Source organism: Apteryx rowi, unplaced genomic scaffold, assembly GCF_003343035.1.
Source record: "Apteryx rowi isolate R43461 unplaced genomic scaffold, aptRow1 scaffold_807, whole genome shotgun sequence".
Classification (NCBI taxonomy): domain Eukaryota; kingdom Metazoa; phylum Chordata; class Aves; order Apterygiformes; family Apterygidae; genus Apteryx; species Apteryx rowi.
In genome coordinates, this window is record NW_020451102.1 from 226,960 (window position 1) to 242,467 (window position 15,508).

The following is a 15,508-nucleotide window of genomic DNA, read 5'->3' on the forward strand; positions in this document are numbered from 1 at the left end:
TCTCCGGCCGCCGCGGCGGCGAGGCGAGGGGAAGGACCGTTTCTCCAGATCCGTCATGGTTTCCCGTACTGCAGCGCGGGCCGGCGCCTCCGGCGCTTTCGCTGTGCCCCTCTGAGCAGAGCCCGGCCCCGTCGTCTCTGCAACCCCTTCGGGCAGCGGAAGACGCGGTTGGACCCCCCCCCCCTTCTCCTCCTCGTCTCCTGGCCGAACCAGCCCAGCCCCCGCAGCCTCCCCTCGTTTCCCTGCCTTCAGCCCCCTAATCGTTTCGGCAGAGCAGCATCAAAGCGGTGGTTGCTTTCCAGTGGCATGCCTCAGCACCGAGGCCCAAACTACACGTATTTTTTTGACAATCTGGGTGTTAGGATGCACTGTGCCTTCAGCCCGTTCTCACGAGATACCAAAATGAGTGTCTGATGTCCTGGGGACTGTTCAGAGGGACCTTGATGGGCTGGAGAGTTAAGCTTGCAGAAACATTGCAAAAAGGAACGCAGGCAAATGCTGCGTGCTTGCATGGGGGACAGAGTAACCCAAGCTATCGTAGAGGCTGTGTGACAGCTGGCTAGCAAGCAGCTTTGTAGAAAGGGACCCGGAGGTCCTGGTGGACAGCAAAGTAGACAAGTCAGCAGTGTGCCCTTGCAGCAGCGAAGACCAATTCGTGGCCTGTTAGCCAAGAGCATTGCTCAGCAGGTCAACAAAAGTGACTATTCCAGTCTATTCGGCATTTGTGAGGCCACATCTGAAGCATCATGGCCAGTTTGGGGACCCTCCATGTGGGGGAAATATAAAGAAACTAGGCAGAGGCCACTAAGATGGCGGGGCTGGAGGCCAGGGCATATGAGGAGAGGCTGTGGGAACTGGGCTTGTTCAGCCAGGAGACCAGAAGGCAAAGTGCGATCCAACAGCATCTTCCACTACCTAAAGCAGTTAGAGAAGACATAGCCAGATTTTGCCCAGAAGTGCACAGCAAGTGTGCAAGTTGCAACAGCACAAGCCGCAACAAGGGAAATTCCAGTTGGATATTAGCAAAAGATGTTTCCCTGGGTGGATGGAATCTCCATCTCTGGAGATATTAAAACTTGGACTGGGCAAGGCCCTGAGCGACTTGCTCTTATTTGACTTTGTTTTGGGTGGAGGGTTGGACCAAGACTTTTGGAGGTTCCTTTCAGCCTAAATGATTTTGGTTTTTACCTTGAAAGTATTGCAAACCAAAAGTGTGGCCAGATGCTTGGTATTCTGCATATGTATGGTTTGAAACATTAAACTGTTTACTTGCGTGATGCCTCACTCTGTTTCTTCTGCAGCCATCATTTAAGTAACTTTGCAAAATTCAGTTCTTGTCTGTTAATGAAATGGGTAGTAAAATATAAAGGCCCATAAACTCAGAAAACTGCCTTCGGATAACTTCAGAGGCAGCAGCGTGGGTGGGCTGCTGAAGCCAGTAATTTCAGCTGTGTCTGCAGACTGTCAGTGCATGAATCAGTGGTTCTTGTGAAGACACAGCTTTCGTAACTTTTCCACCGCTGTGACTTCCAAAACAAAATTTCTTCTGCTGGTGTACCTGCACTTAAGTTAGCATTTGTGCCGGTATAGTTAGACCAGACAGGATGACAAAGTTTTTTTGTTTTGCTTACTTTCTTGTCTTCTCTCCTTACGTGTGTTTCTTTGTTCCAGTCAAACGTTTTAGCAAACCTTGTAGGCTTATAATGCATATAGGAAATGTTACTTGTATGTGTATGCTTTCATGTGTAACAGTATAATAATAACTTACTGCCATTGTTTCTGCATCCTGTGGAGTTCGTAACCTTAGGTGGAAGTATGAGCGAGTTCCGCATTCATCACGATGTCAATGAGTTGTTAAGCCTGCTGCGTGTTCATGGAGGGGAAGGAGCCGAAGTATATATAGATCTTTTACAGAAGAATAGAACACCTTATGTTACCACGACTGTCTCTGCACATAGTGCTAAGGTGAGTGCTAATATATTGTAATCATCGTTGAGGTGTGTTTCAGATCCAATGGGAAAGCTGGATGTGACCTGCCTTTTGCATTCTCTGAAAGTGCTGAGATAACTTGTTTTGCACCCTCTTCTATGAGAACTTGTCTTCTGCAGGTATGGAGCTGGGCACATGTTGGGAGTAACAGCTGACTTGAGTTTTGCCTTAGAATGATGGTGAAGTCATATTGGCATTGGTAGGAAAGGGGTAATCTGGTATGGAACCTCAATCTTGGGTATAAAGTAGAGGTGTTCTCTCAGGAAGAAGGGCAATTCCTTGAATCTTAGAAAGATTGGTAGAAGAGTGTGAGGAAGATAGTTAAAACTGCAGGAAAAAGTTAAAAGAAAAGCCTTAGATTGTGCCTACAATGGTTGTTTCAAGTTCTAATTAGAAGGGCCAAAGTTTAGAGGATTAAAACAAATGAAGAACAGAAAATATGTATGAAATAACATGATGTGTACAATACCTGCTTTCTTTCCTGAATATCACCCAGGTATTAGGAATTTAAAGCCTGAAACTTTCCATGGCCAGGCATACTTCTGGGGTCGTAATACTGCTTTTCATTGTCATCTTGAAAATCAGTCCATCAGACAAGTTATAAACAACAGAAAGTCTGAAAGTTCAGATGTTTGCAGCTTGCACTGCATGTTTTCCCTAGCTCCAGTCTGAAGTATCATTTATACTGACAGCTACAGATCATAACATTGTAGAAAGATTTAGGCTGCAGGCATATCCGGAGGTCTCCAATCCAACCCCTGCTTGCAGCAGAGCCCAAGGAACAGCTACATCAGGCTGCTCAGTTAAGTTTTGAATATCTCCAAGAGGTTCCTCGATCTCTCTGGGACTTGTTCCATGGCAACACTGTCACATGGGAAAGAACTGTTTCCTTAGAGCCAGATGGGATTTCCCATGTTGGAACTTGTGTTCGTGCTTCTGGTGCTTTTGCTGTGGCTCTCTGAGCAGAGTCTGGCCCCATCGTCTCCGTAACCCCTTTGGGCAGCAGAAGATGCAGCTGGATTCCCCCTTCACCTTCTCATCTCCCAGCTGAGCCAGCCCAGCTCCCACAGTCTCCCCTTGTACGCCGTGGCCTCCAGCCCCACTATCGTAGTAGCCCTGCACTGGACTCTCTCTGGCTTGGATATCTCTCTTGTAGTGGGGGCCCCAGACTGGACCCAGTATCCAGATGTGGCCTCACCCATGCCAAATAGAGGGGAATAATCCCTTAATAATGCTGCTGATATGAAATTATATTGCTTCAAACGGAGCATTTGCAAAGTGAGTCCTGCTCCAGTTCTTGCGCTTACCTTCCTCTTTTCTCTCCCGCAATCCCTTGTCTGCAGTTGAAGTGCTAGGACCCCCCATTACACCCCCCCTCAGCATAATTATTAGTGGGAGACAAGTGCTGCATCATTCAGTCCAAAACCTATTCCCTAAAGTATTTTGGTAGCAGCAGCCTGCAACTTGTCACCTTCCTTGCCCAATGCTCCTCTCCGGAATGATGTGATAATAATATATATTATACCTTTAATATTAACATGGTGTCTTATAGGTAAAAATAGCAGAATTTTCTCGAACTCCTGAAGATTTTTTAAAGAAGTATGATGAGCTGAAGTCTAAAAATACAAGACATCTAGATTCCTTGGTATATCTACTGTCAAAGCTCACAGAAGACAAAGAGGTTTGTTTCTGCATTGGAAATTACTCTGTTCTAGGTATTCAGTAGTAGCAATAATGCAGTGACTTTAAGTACAGCACACTTTCTGGTGATAGCGTTCAATGAAACACATTGAAATCAATAGACAATCAGTTATAATTAAAGCACTAGTGTGAATTATATGACTGAGGTTTTACTAAGATATTCATGTTAATCCTTTGGTTTCAGCTTCTTGTGAGTTTGGGAGGGAAAATCTATATAGGAGATGAATTTGCAGATACTTTGGTGTATGAAAGGGGGAAAAAAACATGGAATTGGCACCAAAGAAATTAGATTGAGATTTTTTTTAAGTAATGTTGCAAAGTTCAGGTTGTTTAAACCTGGCATTTGTATGTTTTACATGCTTAGAAGTATGTAGCATTTTGAGGGGAAAAAACCATCTTAAAACCATGTTAATTTACAGTGGTGCCTCCTTCGTATTTTCAGTTGTTAAAACCAGCTCACAAAGTGCTTGACTATTAAAAGTGAAGGGAAAAGTACAGCCAGAACCTCAAGAGAAGCTGAAGGAAGGGGGAGAACCTTTAACCTGTAACAGTATAGCTGCTTTTGTTACATTTTGACTGGTTCAGTGTTGGGAAGGGTCTGCAGCAAATGATCCTCTCTTGCCAAACTGAGAAGCGCTGCGGTCAGCCCAATGGAAAGGTCAGATTTCATTGATCCTGACACCATCATAACCATGGGAATTTAAAAACTGGTGCATGTGACCTGTAAGAAGTAACTCACTCAGTCCTTTAAGCACCACCACAATGGAACACATTTGATGGTACGTTGCTTTGGGGTTTCTGTCTTCTTCCTTCTTCATTTATAAAGAAAAAAGGGAATTTAAGTAAAAAATGTGCCTTGTCACAGCATATTTAATACCTTAAATCAAATTGGGAGTTAATGTTGACAACGAACAGCAGGAATCATTCTGTGTAGTTAAGCTGTGGATCTTCTTGCTGCAGGGCACTGTAGCTTCTAAAATTTCATGTAGGTTCAGAAAACACAAGGAAAATTTGTGGTACAAAATTTGAAGGGTGTTAACTGCAAAGGGAAGTTACTGAGCTATAGATTACTGGAAAGTATAAGAGTATTCTGCGGAAGTAGTGTTTCACGCTTAATCTGCTTTTACACTCCTCTCGATATGAACCACTGTAAGATGCAGGAGACTGGGACCGAAAGACCTTTGGTCTAGCTCAGTGCAACCGTTTTTATGATCTTATGTCTTTTGCTTTAGTTTGTGCTGACCAGCGTTCACAAAATCTGTTTTTTTCATGTATGTACAGACACTCCAGTATTTGCAACAAAATGCTAAGGAAAGGGCAGAACTTGCAGCAAATGCAGCAGCCAGTGGTAGCACGAATTTTTCCATTCCCTCATCTGCTTCCAAGATATCTCTGCAGGAGCTTGAGGAGCTACGCAAGCAGCTAGGCAGCGTCACGGCCAGCTCCAGTGTACAGCAGGTACTGTTTCTTCCCTAGCCTTGGGCACAAGATCTCTCCCTGCTGCTCATGTATATAGCTGTGCTCTTAACTTTTATCCTCATGTGCAATTATAAATGTTCCTATCTACACAGATAATCTAAACTAACTCTCAGATTTGATTTTTTGAATTATATTAAATATTTGTTTGTTCGAAATGAAAGTGGCCTTTTCTATTTACGTGAATTAAGGCAAGCCAAATTTAGGCCTCTGCAGTCCTAATTGGTGGGGGTTAATGTAATTCCATTTTCCCCTTTCAGATGACTGCTTTAAGCTGTACTGACATTTCCTCTTCTGCCCGTAGCTGTGCTTGCTCTGGAGCTCAGCAGTCATTGTGGCTTGTCCCCGTTCTCACTAGAATTTCTGCTCTCTGATACGTGGTTAAAATGCATCGTGTAATCATTCCCTAAGTGAAGGCAGCCGTTCCCTCTGCTTAGCTGTTTGTGTGAGTATTCTTGAAACAAATGCTGCAAAATGATTCTTGTTAAAGTCAAGAAGGAGGAAAAAAATTCATCTAAAAGTTTAGGTAAAACCGGATCACTGCACAAAACAGATTTAGAAAACATTTATTTGTTTGTTTGTTTACAGTATTTATTTCAGTATCAGTAGGCAGGGAGGAGCAGAAAATGATGATTATTACTTAAATTCAACCTTCCATTTTCCTGTAGTCATTTGTATAAATAACCATACCTAGCTACCCTGGGTCATTTTGGCTGAAGAAGATAATAGAAGCAATTGTTTGGGCTGTTGTATGAGCACAGCTGAAAGAGTGATGGAGAGAGGGGCTTAGAGGTCCGTAATGATCAACTGGACAATATGCACAAATGCTTCCATTTAGAATTTTGCAACTTACCTTCATCCCAGAGGCTGGTCCCTGCTCTCCCTTCTGATGTCTGGTTGCTAAAGACAGGCCTCCAGGCTCTGAATGTGGCTGACTGTCCCTGAAGACATAGGCCTACTTGTGAACACTCACAAACGATGTGTTGGGGTCTTCTCAATCTGCAGTGTCTGTTGTAGCAGTTCTGCGTCCTTGCTCAGTGGAGGCATATCTATCTCTGGACAGATCCCATATGGTGCACTGTCCAAGTTGATGAGATATATGTTTTACTCAGCTGCCCACCCTACAGAACTTTCTGCCCTATCTGGCCACATGGCAGCATTCACATTCCTGATGTATCATACCAGACTTTGCTGCTGAGGTCTCCAGCTGTGGCTGTGTATGGTTTATTGCCCATGCCAGCTCCCCAGCAGATGTGTAGTTGTTCTTCGGCCTGCGGAGATCTTTCTGTCCCACTGGCTGAGCAGAACTAACACTTGTCAGGGAATGCCCTTCCACCCCTGATGAAGATGATGACAGTAGATGCATCTGTCACCAAGTAGGGAGTTTGCTGTAGTGATCAGATCACTTCAGGCCATTGGTGGCTAGAAAAATGGATTCTCCGTGTTCAGTGTTTTGAGACGCCTGCAAGGCCTGTCAGCATGAAGGACTGGGTATATGTGTGATGATGGAGAGTTCAACTCCTAAATGGAGGGAGACCAACACCTCCTCCTTTGTCAGGCCATGATGAAACTGGCCATGTTCCCTATACACCATACATGAAATAAATGTTTCCACGAGCTGTCTGCCTGACTCATCCAAATCCTTCACAGCTGATCTAAGTCAAGTGGTTGATGTAGATCATGAAGGGAAGATAAATTTGCAGTAGGATAACTGATCTCTCTGTTACAATTTGTGTTCAAACTTGCTCAAAGAAGAAAGAAAAGTGGTGTTCTCTGGCACATGTAGTTCAAATAGATAAGTTGATTTCTTCTTGATCTTCTCCTTTGAGTCACAGATACGATTCTGTGACTGAGAGGAACTGAAATGGAAATGCAAGCACTCTATTTTATTTGCCAGTACTCTATTTTATTTGTCATTCACTGAAGAGAAAGAAGGGAGGAGCAAAAACATGTTTTCTGGGAATAATGGGAATGGAAACCTGTCCAGTCTCATGTCACCGAACATAAATACCCTCAACAATTTGTGTTCTTCTGGCCTACATGTATCAAACACTATTGACCACCTCTCAGCCTTAGCTTACTGTACTGACTGGATTCCACAGATTCTGCTCACTGGCTGTCTATAATTGTTTCATTAAGAAGATTTGTGCCTCTCTGCTATTCCATGTATACTTCCTTCAGGCCTAGAACCTGAGAGCTGGACCTCTGAGAAAAGGCCTGGCGCTCATGGCCATTGAGTCAGTGTGGCCATATCAGATCACATAGTTAAAGTATCTTGATGCAGAGTTTCTGCTAGAGCTGCTTCCCAAGAGGTCTGTCTCTGGGAGGTAATAACTGCAGTTACCCTTGCCGTTAGTTCTGTAAGACAACAGTCAGAATGGTAAAGTTGCTTTCCCAGTGCTATCCTAGCCATCTGTGACTCCAGTACACCCACTATCAAAATTAAGTTTCATTAGTCTGACTGGAATTTAGTTAGCTCATTTCTCCAGCACCTTACAAAATCATTCCAACTACATCTCCTTTCTAGAAGCCCACTTGTGCACTGGCACAGTCTCTGGAGTGATCTTGTCACCATAATTGATACTGAAGGATGTGAGGGTCTCCCTTGAGCTATTTGTGATCCTCATGGCACCATCTTCACCTGGCATGGAGGATAAGTGCTAGTGTTTCCACAGATACATAGCAGCATTGGTGGAAGGAACCTCTGGGGGTTTCTTGTCCAGCCTCTTGCTCACAGCAGAACTGTCACTCACACTAGATCAGGGTGGCTGTGGCTTTGCCCACCGAGGCCTGAAGCACCCCTGGGTGGAGATCCCTCACTTCCCTGGTGGCCTGTTCCAGAGCTGCTCCCTGCCCCAGAGAAGACTTATTTCCTCTTGTCCAGTCTGAATATTGCAAGGTGCAGCTTGTCTGTTGCCTCTTGTATCACCTGTCACTGCTGACAGGAGTTTGGCTCCATCCATCTTGGTACTTGCTCTTTCCATGATCATGGGCTGTTCCTAGATCACCCCTTCACCTTCTCTTTGCCAGACCCAGCAAAGCCCAGCTCTCTCCACCTCTCCTCACTGGTTGTGTGCTCTGGGTTCGGTGTAAACCCACTTGTTGCCTCCCCTCCCTGGTATCAAGGCTGTGGTGCAGAGAGCCTTTTGACTCAGTTGACATTCACTGAGCTCAACGATGAGCCCTTTCTCTGTCTCGATGGAAGTGGGCACTGTCATCGCTTAAGATACCACATGCAGCTTCATCTGCATGACAGTGGCAAACTGCCATCCTATCATGTAGGCTTTTAAGCACCAGGCTGACACCTGAGGGCCGTGTTTTCAATCCTGGGAGTTTTATCCAGGCTGTCATTGAATCCTGAATCTTTGTAAACTTGAAGCCTTCCCAAATTGAGTCTTGCTGCCTAGTGCTTGTGCTTGTCCCCATTCTGCTCTTGTATGTGTCCTGTAGCACCTAGACTGCTGGAGAGGGTTGCAGAAAGGCATTATTTGATGTATCCGCCAATCCATTTTTTTGGGTAAAGGAAGGACAACTACATAAAAAACCAGTGAGCTCTGCAGCACTGAGACCAGTAGACTAGATGGTACTAGAAGATCAAATCCTATACCATGCTACTAAAAGACCAGCTATTCCACTTCTTGTTCTCAAGTGATTGGTTTACAGTCAATTTCTGCTTAAAATTCAAAATTTCCATTTGGACTTCTGAAAATGTCTCTGGTTTTCCCTCTTTCTTTCTTTTTTTTCCAACAGCCTCTTGAGGTTACACGAAAAATGCTCCGAGATAAGCAAAACAAGAAGAATTCTGGTCAGCCCATTCCAATATTTCCATCCTGGGTGTATGAGAGACCTGCACTTATTGGTGATTTCTTAATTGGCACCAGTTTAAGCACCGACACCATGGTACCTATAGGTACGTGATACACAGGGAAAATTGCTTTGACGTTTTATGTTTTGTACTTGTTCAGAAGTGTCATTCAGATTTCATCATACTCCAGATGAAAGCAAAACTTGGCTCCTTGGACTCTGCAGAAGTGCAGGGCTCAGGAAAAAAAAGCCTTGTTGTTTTCTTCACAGTTTCTCCTGTAATGAATTCCAGCCCCATATCCATCCATGCGATCTAATCTGTGTTTTGAGTTTCCTAGTCCTTTTTCTGTTTTGAGTCATAGCCTTCATAAAACCCTACTGTAGGAGTATCACATCTGTCTCCTCAGCTGAAAAATCTGGAGTAGTACCTGCCAAGAGAGCATTCACCAATCCGTCCAGCTCAGTATCCTCTCCAGCAAGGCTATAACAACCTCCCATGATTTGCTGTCTGTCTCCTAGCCAGAGCAGCAGGGACTAATCTCTCACTGTTGTGTCAGCTTTAAGCTGAGCTGTGTGTAGTTAGTTATTTGTAAACTAGATTTAAAATCTTTTTCTTAAAGCAGAGCAGCTGGGTTAGAGATTTTCCACTTTCCACAAGAAAGTGGAGGCTCCTGAAAGAAACCTGTAGCTTCTTCCAGATGTGGATTTAGGCTGTGTCTAAGGGAGGAAATAAAAACTGTAGGCACTCTTGCAGGTGCCCCTAAATAGCTTATCCACCAGTACATTTCTGCTGGGGCCTCCTGGAATGTGTAATGAGGGTTTGTTTCTAGCAAGCACAGGAATCATTTGGTCTCTGAAAGTTTGGGAATGGCCACTACAGCCTTTCTGCACATGGATCTTCTGGCTTATTTTTTCCTCTGGTGTCCTGATTCAGGTGGCAGGGCTGAGTGTTTCCCTGTTGTCAAATGGTTCTTGTAGCTGCATGGGAATTTTGAGTGTGTTTGATGCTTATGTTTTATAGTATATTCTTTTCTTCAAGGCTTTTGACCTTTACATGGCTGAAACTCTCAGTCATATCTTCACTTAAAAGGTTTTTTCCTAGAGTCTGTCTAGAAACCTGTGGCGCTACAAGTCCTCTAGTGTCCAAAAGTGTCCTAGAAAGCGAGGCAGATGATTTTGAAATTGACCCTAACTCAGGTTTATTTCTCTGTATCTTGGTTCGACTGTGCGTGAGCTTCTTTTGAATGATGGTACATCTTCCTTTCAAGTTTCAGGTACTAGATCAAAAGGGAGTGAATGGAAGTACTATGGCATGTTCAGATTGTGTTCTTTTTTTGTCCTCTCTTTTCAAATAGGTACTTTGCCATTAGCCTCCCAAGAATCCATGATTGTGGAGGACTTGTTATACGTTTTGATTGGTGTGGATGGAAGATACATCACAGCACAGCCTCTCATAGGCAGGCAGAACCGAGCATTTTTAGTAGATCCGAACTTGGACTTGTCCATCAAAGAGCTGGTGACCAGAATTCTTCCTGTAGCAGCAAGTTACTCTGCTGTCACCAGGTACCAAGCTGACATTTTTTCGCATAGGAGGATGTTCTCTTCTGAGCATCACGTTGTAGAATGGAGCTAGAGAATCTGTCATTTGTGCAGGTGGTAGCTTCAAAGCTTAATTTAAATATATTGGGATATCAAATAAAAATGACAGTTCTTCAAAGTGGTTATGGTTATGATTCTTGTTGCTGGCTTTCTCCTCTGTGCTGCCAGTTCATTTCTGTGTTCACCTTACCTTTGTTTTCTCCAAGCTGTGTCTTGGTATGTTAAGGCAAGTGACAAATAGGATCTGTCTGTTTATTCTGTTTTGTGTCTTCCTATTCTGCTATGGTTTTCTTCTTGTTTCCTGCTTTTTGTTTTCCTCTGGGTGTCTAGGACTGAGACAACTTTCATGTCTGCTGCAGAGCAGGAGGACCTACTGCTCCATAGAGGCTGGTAGCTACAAGGTGCACCTCACTAACAGCAGATACTTGTGATATAGATGTCTGCATCTGATCTAAACTCCCTAAAAGATCAGCAAAGAGGCAGAAGTGTGTTTTAGGAAATGACTTGTCTAATCTTTTACCTGTGTTCCTGCAGATGAGATGAATTGTGTTCAGCAGCATCTGTCTCTTTCCACTAATGCAGGTGAAGCCATCTAAATCTGATCAGGTGAATCCTCTCTGTGGCATATTGAGTCAGAAGCTAGCAGTAGTTCTCCAGCAGCTGGATCTACCACATTGCTTCCTTTTGAGATCTTTTCCTATCCTCTAATATACTGCATATGCAATCACCTTGCAAATCCCGTCTCTGACTTTTTATATACTGGTTTTGCAAATAATTCTAGATTCCCTGTGATTTGAGAGGAAACATTTTCACACAGCTTTCAAAACTGGGAAATGCAGTGATAAGAAATAGGCAGGGAGACAGAGAGCAAATACAGCACCTGAAACTCCTTTTGAAGACTAGTATGCTTTGCAATACATGGTTGTACTCTCAATGCTTATGCAATGTTCTAAAGATAAAATTCCTGAAAGCTATAGAAATAGCCTTGCCCAAAAGAGTTTCCATTTTTCGTTTTGCAGGTTTATAGAGGAAAAGTCTTCCTTTGAGTATGGACAGGTAAATCATGCTTTGGCTGCAGCTATGCGGACCCTAATTAAAGAATACATGATACTTATTACCCAGCTGGAACATCTTCAGAGACAGGGACTTCTGTCACTGCAGAAACTCTGGTTTTATATCCAGCCCACAATGAGGACCTTGGAGATTCTTGCCTCACTTGGTAAGTTCCAAAAATGCAGTTGTTACTTTTTGGCAGGTGCATGACAGGAACTTCTGAAAACTCTATGGAGTGGTCATACATACAGGGCATGCATCAGTTTAATTTTGTGTTGTATTAAAGCAGAAAGCCAAGGGAAATTGTACTTCTAAGAGCACTGCTCTTTTCTAAGAGAGTTCACATGTACTTTGTCACACTGTGCGTGTGTGTGTGTGTGTACCATGCTATGTCAGACTGGAAATGTTTCCCTCTGCAGTGTCTGTAGACAGCAAACTGCTTCCTTCTTCCCACACAGAGTTGATTTCCGCTAGTGTCTACTCTGTTAACCAGCAAGAGAGAGCATGAGAAAGTTGGTTCTGTCAGGAGATATTGAAGCCCTGGAGACGGGAAATTGCCAATGAGATACAGCTCAGTGATTCGTCTTAGTGCCTTCAGTGGTCTTGCAGATGATCTCACCAAGTCTGAGATTCTGGATCATGAATTTGAAGTCCAGTCCACTGTTCTGATAGATTTTTTTTCTCAAGCAAGAATAGTCAAAATGAACTTGTTTGACATCAAGGAGCATCACAAGTTCTCATCAAGACTAGGCAGCAGCTTGGGATCCCTCGGATCTCATGCCTTCCTGTGGTCAGCAGACTTCTGCCATATATTTCTTCTTCAATCCTTTTGTTTCCATAGAATCTCTTCACATTTCAGAGAGAGCACTGGTGATTTGGATTTGTTCTAATCTGTCTGTGGCAGTGCTGATTCTGGGATCTGCTTCACTCTCTGTTCAGTATCTGAGTATTCTGACTCTTCTCCTGGATCTGCTGTCTTCAGAATCTGGCTAAGTCCTTCAGCATGCTCTCAGGATCCTCATTTTTCAGTGTGGGTGACAGATGATTCTTGGTAATGGACCAGCCGCACTCTCTTGTGTTCTGAATTGTTCTTGCCAATAACTGGACGGTGTCCACTAGACAGATATATTTTTCTTGGACTGAGGTCTCAGCATTTTTCCGCCTCTTCCATTGCTTTGATCCCAGCTATTTTGGGATACCTTTTCAAACTGAATCATTCACCCTTCCTCTAGTTATATGAAAATTTGTCTGGCAGGTGTGTCAGCTCACTATCCTGCAGTTGTTCAGATTTCTGTTTTCATATCCCACAGTTGATAAAAATTATTGACAGGGATTGATTCAGGTGGAGAAGTACATGAATACAATGTACAGGGGGATTTGAATTTGTTTTTTAATGAGTCAGCTGCTGGATTCTTACCCCTTTCTTCTTTTGCTTTCCTTGTAGCTGTCACATCAGCCAGAAGAGCTGGGGGAGATTGAGGCAGTTACATCTGTCTCTATACGTTGTCTTCCTCAAAGACAGGTTATCTTCCAGGTTTGCATAAGCAAGTGCTGCAGATGGTGTAGAGTACATCTTGCTAAGAAATAAAACTTCCATTGCCTACTCTCAAAACCTTAATTTATAAGGCTGAATCTGTCCTTCAAACCCTTGTCATGAGGAAGGTCCATCCTTTTCACCTTCACAATCCAGGCCTTTCAGATCAGTTGTTTCTGCCACTGCTGTCTCCGCTCAGCTTCTTACCAAGTGCATCTCCAGCTGTGTGTGGATGTATGATTGCAAACAGATTCAAGTAGAAGGAAAGTCTGGAAGCCTCTAGTTGAGCCCCTTGATCACAGCATGGCCAACACCACAGCTACAGCAGTTTGCTTGGGGCCATGTCCAGGTGAGTCTGAGCAGTCCTCAAGGATGGAGGTTTCCCCACTGCTCTGGGCCCTGCCCCATGGCTTCACCACCCTTGTGAGGTTTTTTTCTGTATCTCCCACTGCACCTTCCCTTGCTGTAACTTTTGCCCCTTGCATCTTGTCCCCTATCTTGTCACTGTGCTCCTCCAAGAGGAGTCTCATACCATCTTCTCTAGAACCATCCATTAGATAGCGGAAAAATGCTGTTAGATACCCCTCTGCTTCACTTTCTTTTCTCCTGGCTAACAAGCCTAACTCCCTCAGGTTCTCCTTGTGTTCCTGGGCACCAGCCCCCCATCTTAAATAGCTTGTCCTGGACTCTCTCCATTTTGACAACATCTCTTTATTACCAGGGATCCCAAACTGAACACAGTGTTCCAAGTGCGGTCTCACCAAAGCTGAGTAGAGGTGAATAATCGCTTCCCTCAGTTTGCTGGCTACCTTCTTGGCAATGCAGTTGGTCTTCATTGCTGCAAGGAAATGTGGCTGACCCCTGATCAACCGGTTATCCACCAGGTTGTTCTCTCGGAGCTGCTCCCCAGCTAGTCAGTCCCAGCCTGTACTAATGCCTGAGGTTGTTGGTCACAGATGCAGGACTTTGCATCTCTCCATGGGGTAGCATTAGCAGAGTAAGTGCTTGTAGCCATTGTGTTTGTGCATTTATATGTGGACTACCTCAAAGAAGAAAAAAGGATTTCATCTGCCTTCACCCCCACAAAAATATCTTTGAGATAGCATTGCATCGAGAAGACATGCTTCTACATGCCCTGCGCCAGGCAGAGTGGAGGGACAGAGCATGCCCTCTTTGGATACCTCAGAAGAAAACTGTACTGTGCTGTGTGGCAAGGCACAAGTATAGCCCATTTGAGACCGCACATGTTTTCTGCACATCTCAGAGGACTTCCGGGCAGATAACCACTCTGCGATAATCCAGAAGAGGAGTGAGTTGCAGCAGTTTTATAACTGCTGTTTGAATACTTTAATTTCTCGCTTAATTGTATTGTTGCCTTGATAATGTTGGTTAGTTAAACTTTTTTGTGAGAAGATTTTTACATTTCTCTCAACTCAGTCCAGAGAATTTATTTCCAAATAAAAATCTGTTCTGTGTGGAATCTGGACTTGGATGATCCCTCTTGCTATTCACATTTCCTGAAATTGTTTTTTTGGAATGCAACAGTAGGTCAACTAAGTTAAGGTTTAACTCAGTCTGAAACTCACAGTGGTACTGTATTCTTCTTTCCCTATCCCTTACATCCCTTTTGTAATGGCAAAATACAAATGTCACAACCACCTATCTAAATCCAGGTGTGTCAACAATATGCATGGCTAGCTCAGTATTATGGTGGAGAACAGAAGTGCTTTTGAGATCAGAGGTCCCTTTAGCAAGTCACTCAAATATGTGATTCTTTAGTTAGCATCTGGAAGACAAATTACTGTACACATTCTCTTCTGTCTAGAAGCCCTTTGGACTCTGAGCCACCAGATACATTGTGTCTACCTGAGTTTAATTCTGCTTACCTGGAAGGTTGATTTTGGTTGTTGCTTTTTTACAATGTGGATCGTTCGGATTTTCATTTCAGGATGTTTCAGGATGTTTGTGTAGTGGAATGGCCTTGTACCTTCATCAGTGTGCTCTCTCTACAGGAGGGGTCTACATCTGACTTCAAAATTTGCGACTTAAGGTGGTCAGCTAATCAACTGCTAACTTCATTACTTTTACCCACATAACCGGGGCAATTAATCTGTGCATTTAAATGAAGAGCTTTAAAATACATCTATATTTTTAAATTTTAGCTACTTCTGTGGATAAAGGTGAGTGTATGGGAGGATCAACCCTGAGCTTACTCCATGACAAGACTTTCAATTACACGGGAGACAGCCAGGCCCAGGAGCTGTGTCTGTACTTAACCAAGGCAGCCAGCGTGCCTTATTTTGAAATTTTGGAAAAGTGGATATATCGAGGCATCATTAATGATCCATACAG

General features: G+C 43.7%; 1 protein-coding gene across 3 annotated transcripts in view; it reads left to right on the forward strand.

The window, feature by feature from the left end:
• Nucleotides 1–1,815: 1,815 nt before the first annotated feature.
• Nucleotides 1,816–15,508, forward strand: part of TUBGCP2 (tubulin gamma complex associated protein 2) — a 35,020-nt gene continuing 21,327 nt past the window's right edge. Inside the window, exons 1-7 of one of the 3 annotated variants that reach the window (XM_026089278.1) lie at nucleotides 1,816–1,965; nucleotides 3,542–3,670; nucleotides 4,972–5,148; nucleotides 8,917–9,076; nucleotides 10,326–10,533; nucleotides 11,589–11,788; nucleotides 15,319–15,508. In XM_026089278.1, the coding sequence (XP_025945063.1) occupies nucleotides 1,816–1,965; nucleotides 3,542–3,670; nucleotides 4,972–5,148; nucleotides 8,917–9,076; nucleotides 10,326–10,533; nucleotides 11,589–11,788; nucleotides 15,319–15,508 (1,214 nt within the window). Of the gene's footprint in view, nucleotides 1,966–3,541; nucleotides 3,671–4,275; nucleotides 4,470–4,971; nucleotides 5,149–5,470; nucleotides 5,612–8,916; nucleotides 9,077–10,325; nucleotides 10,534–11,588; nucleotides 11,789–15,318 lie in introns of those variants that run through there. The other 2 variants (XM_026089279.1, XM_026089280.1) reach the window with 2 other exon arrangements.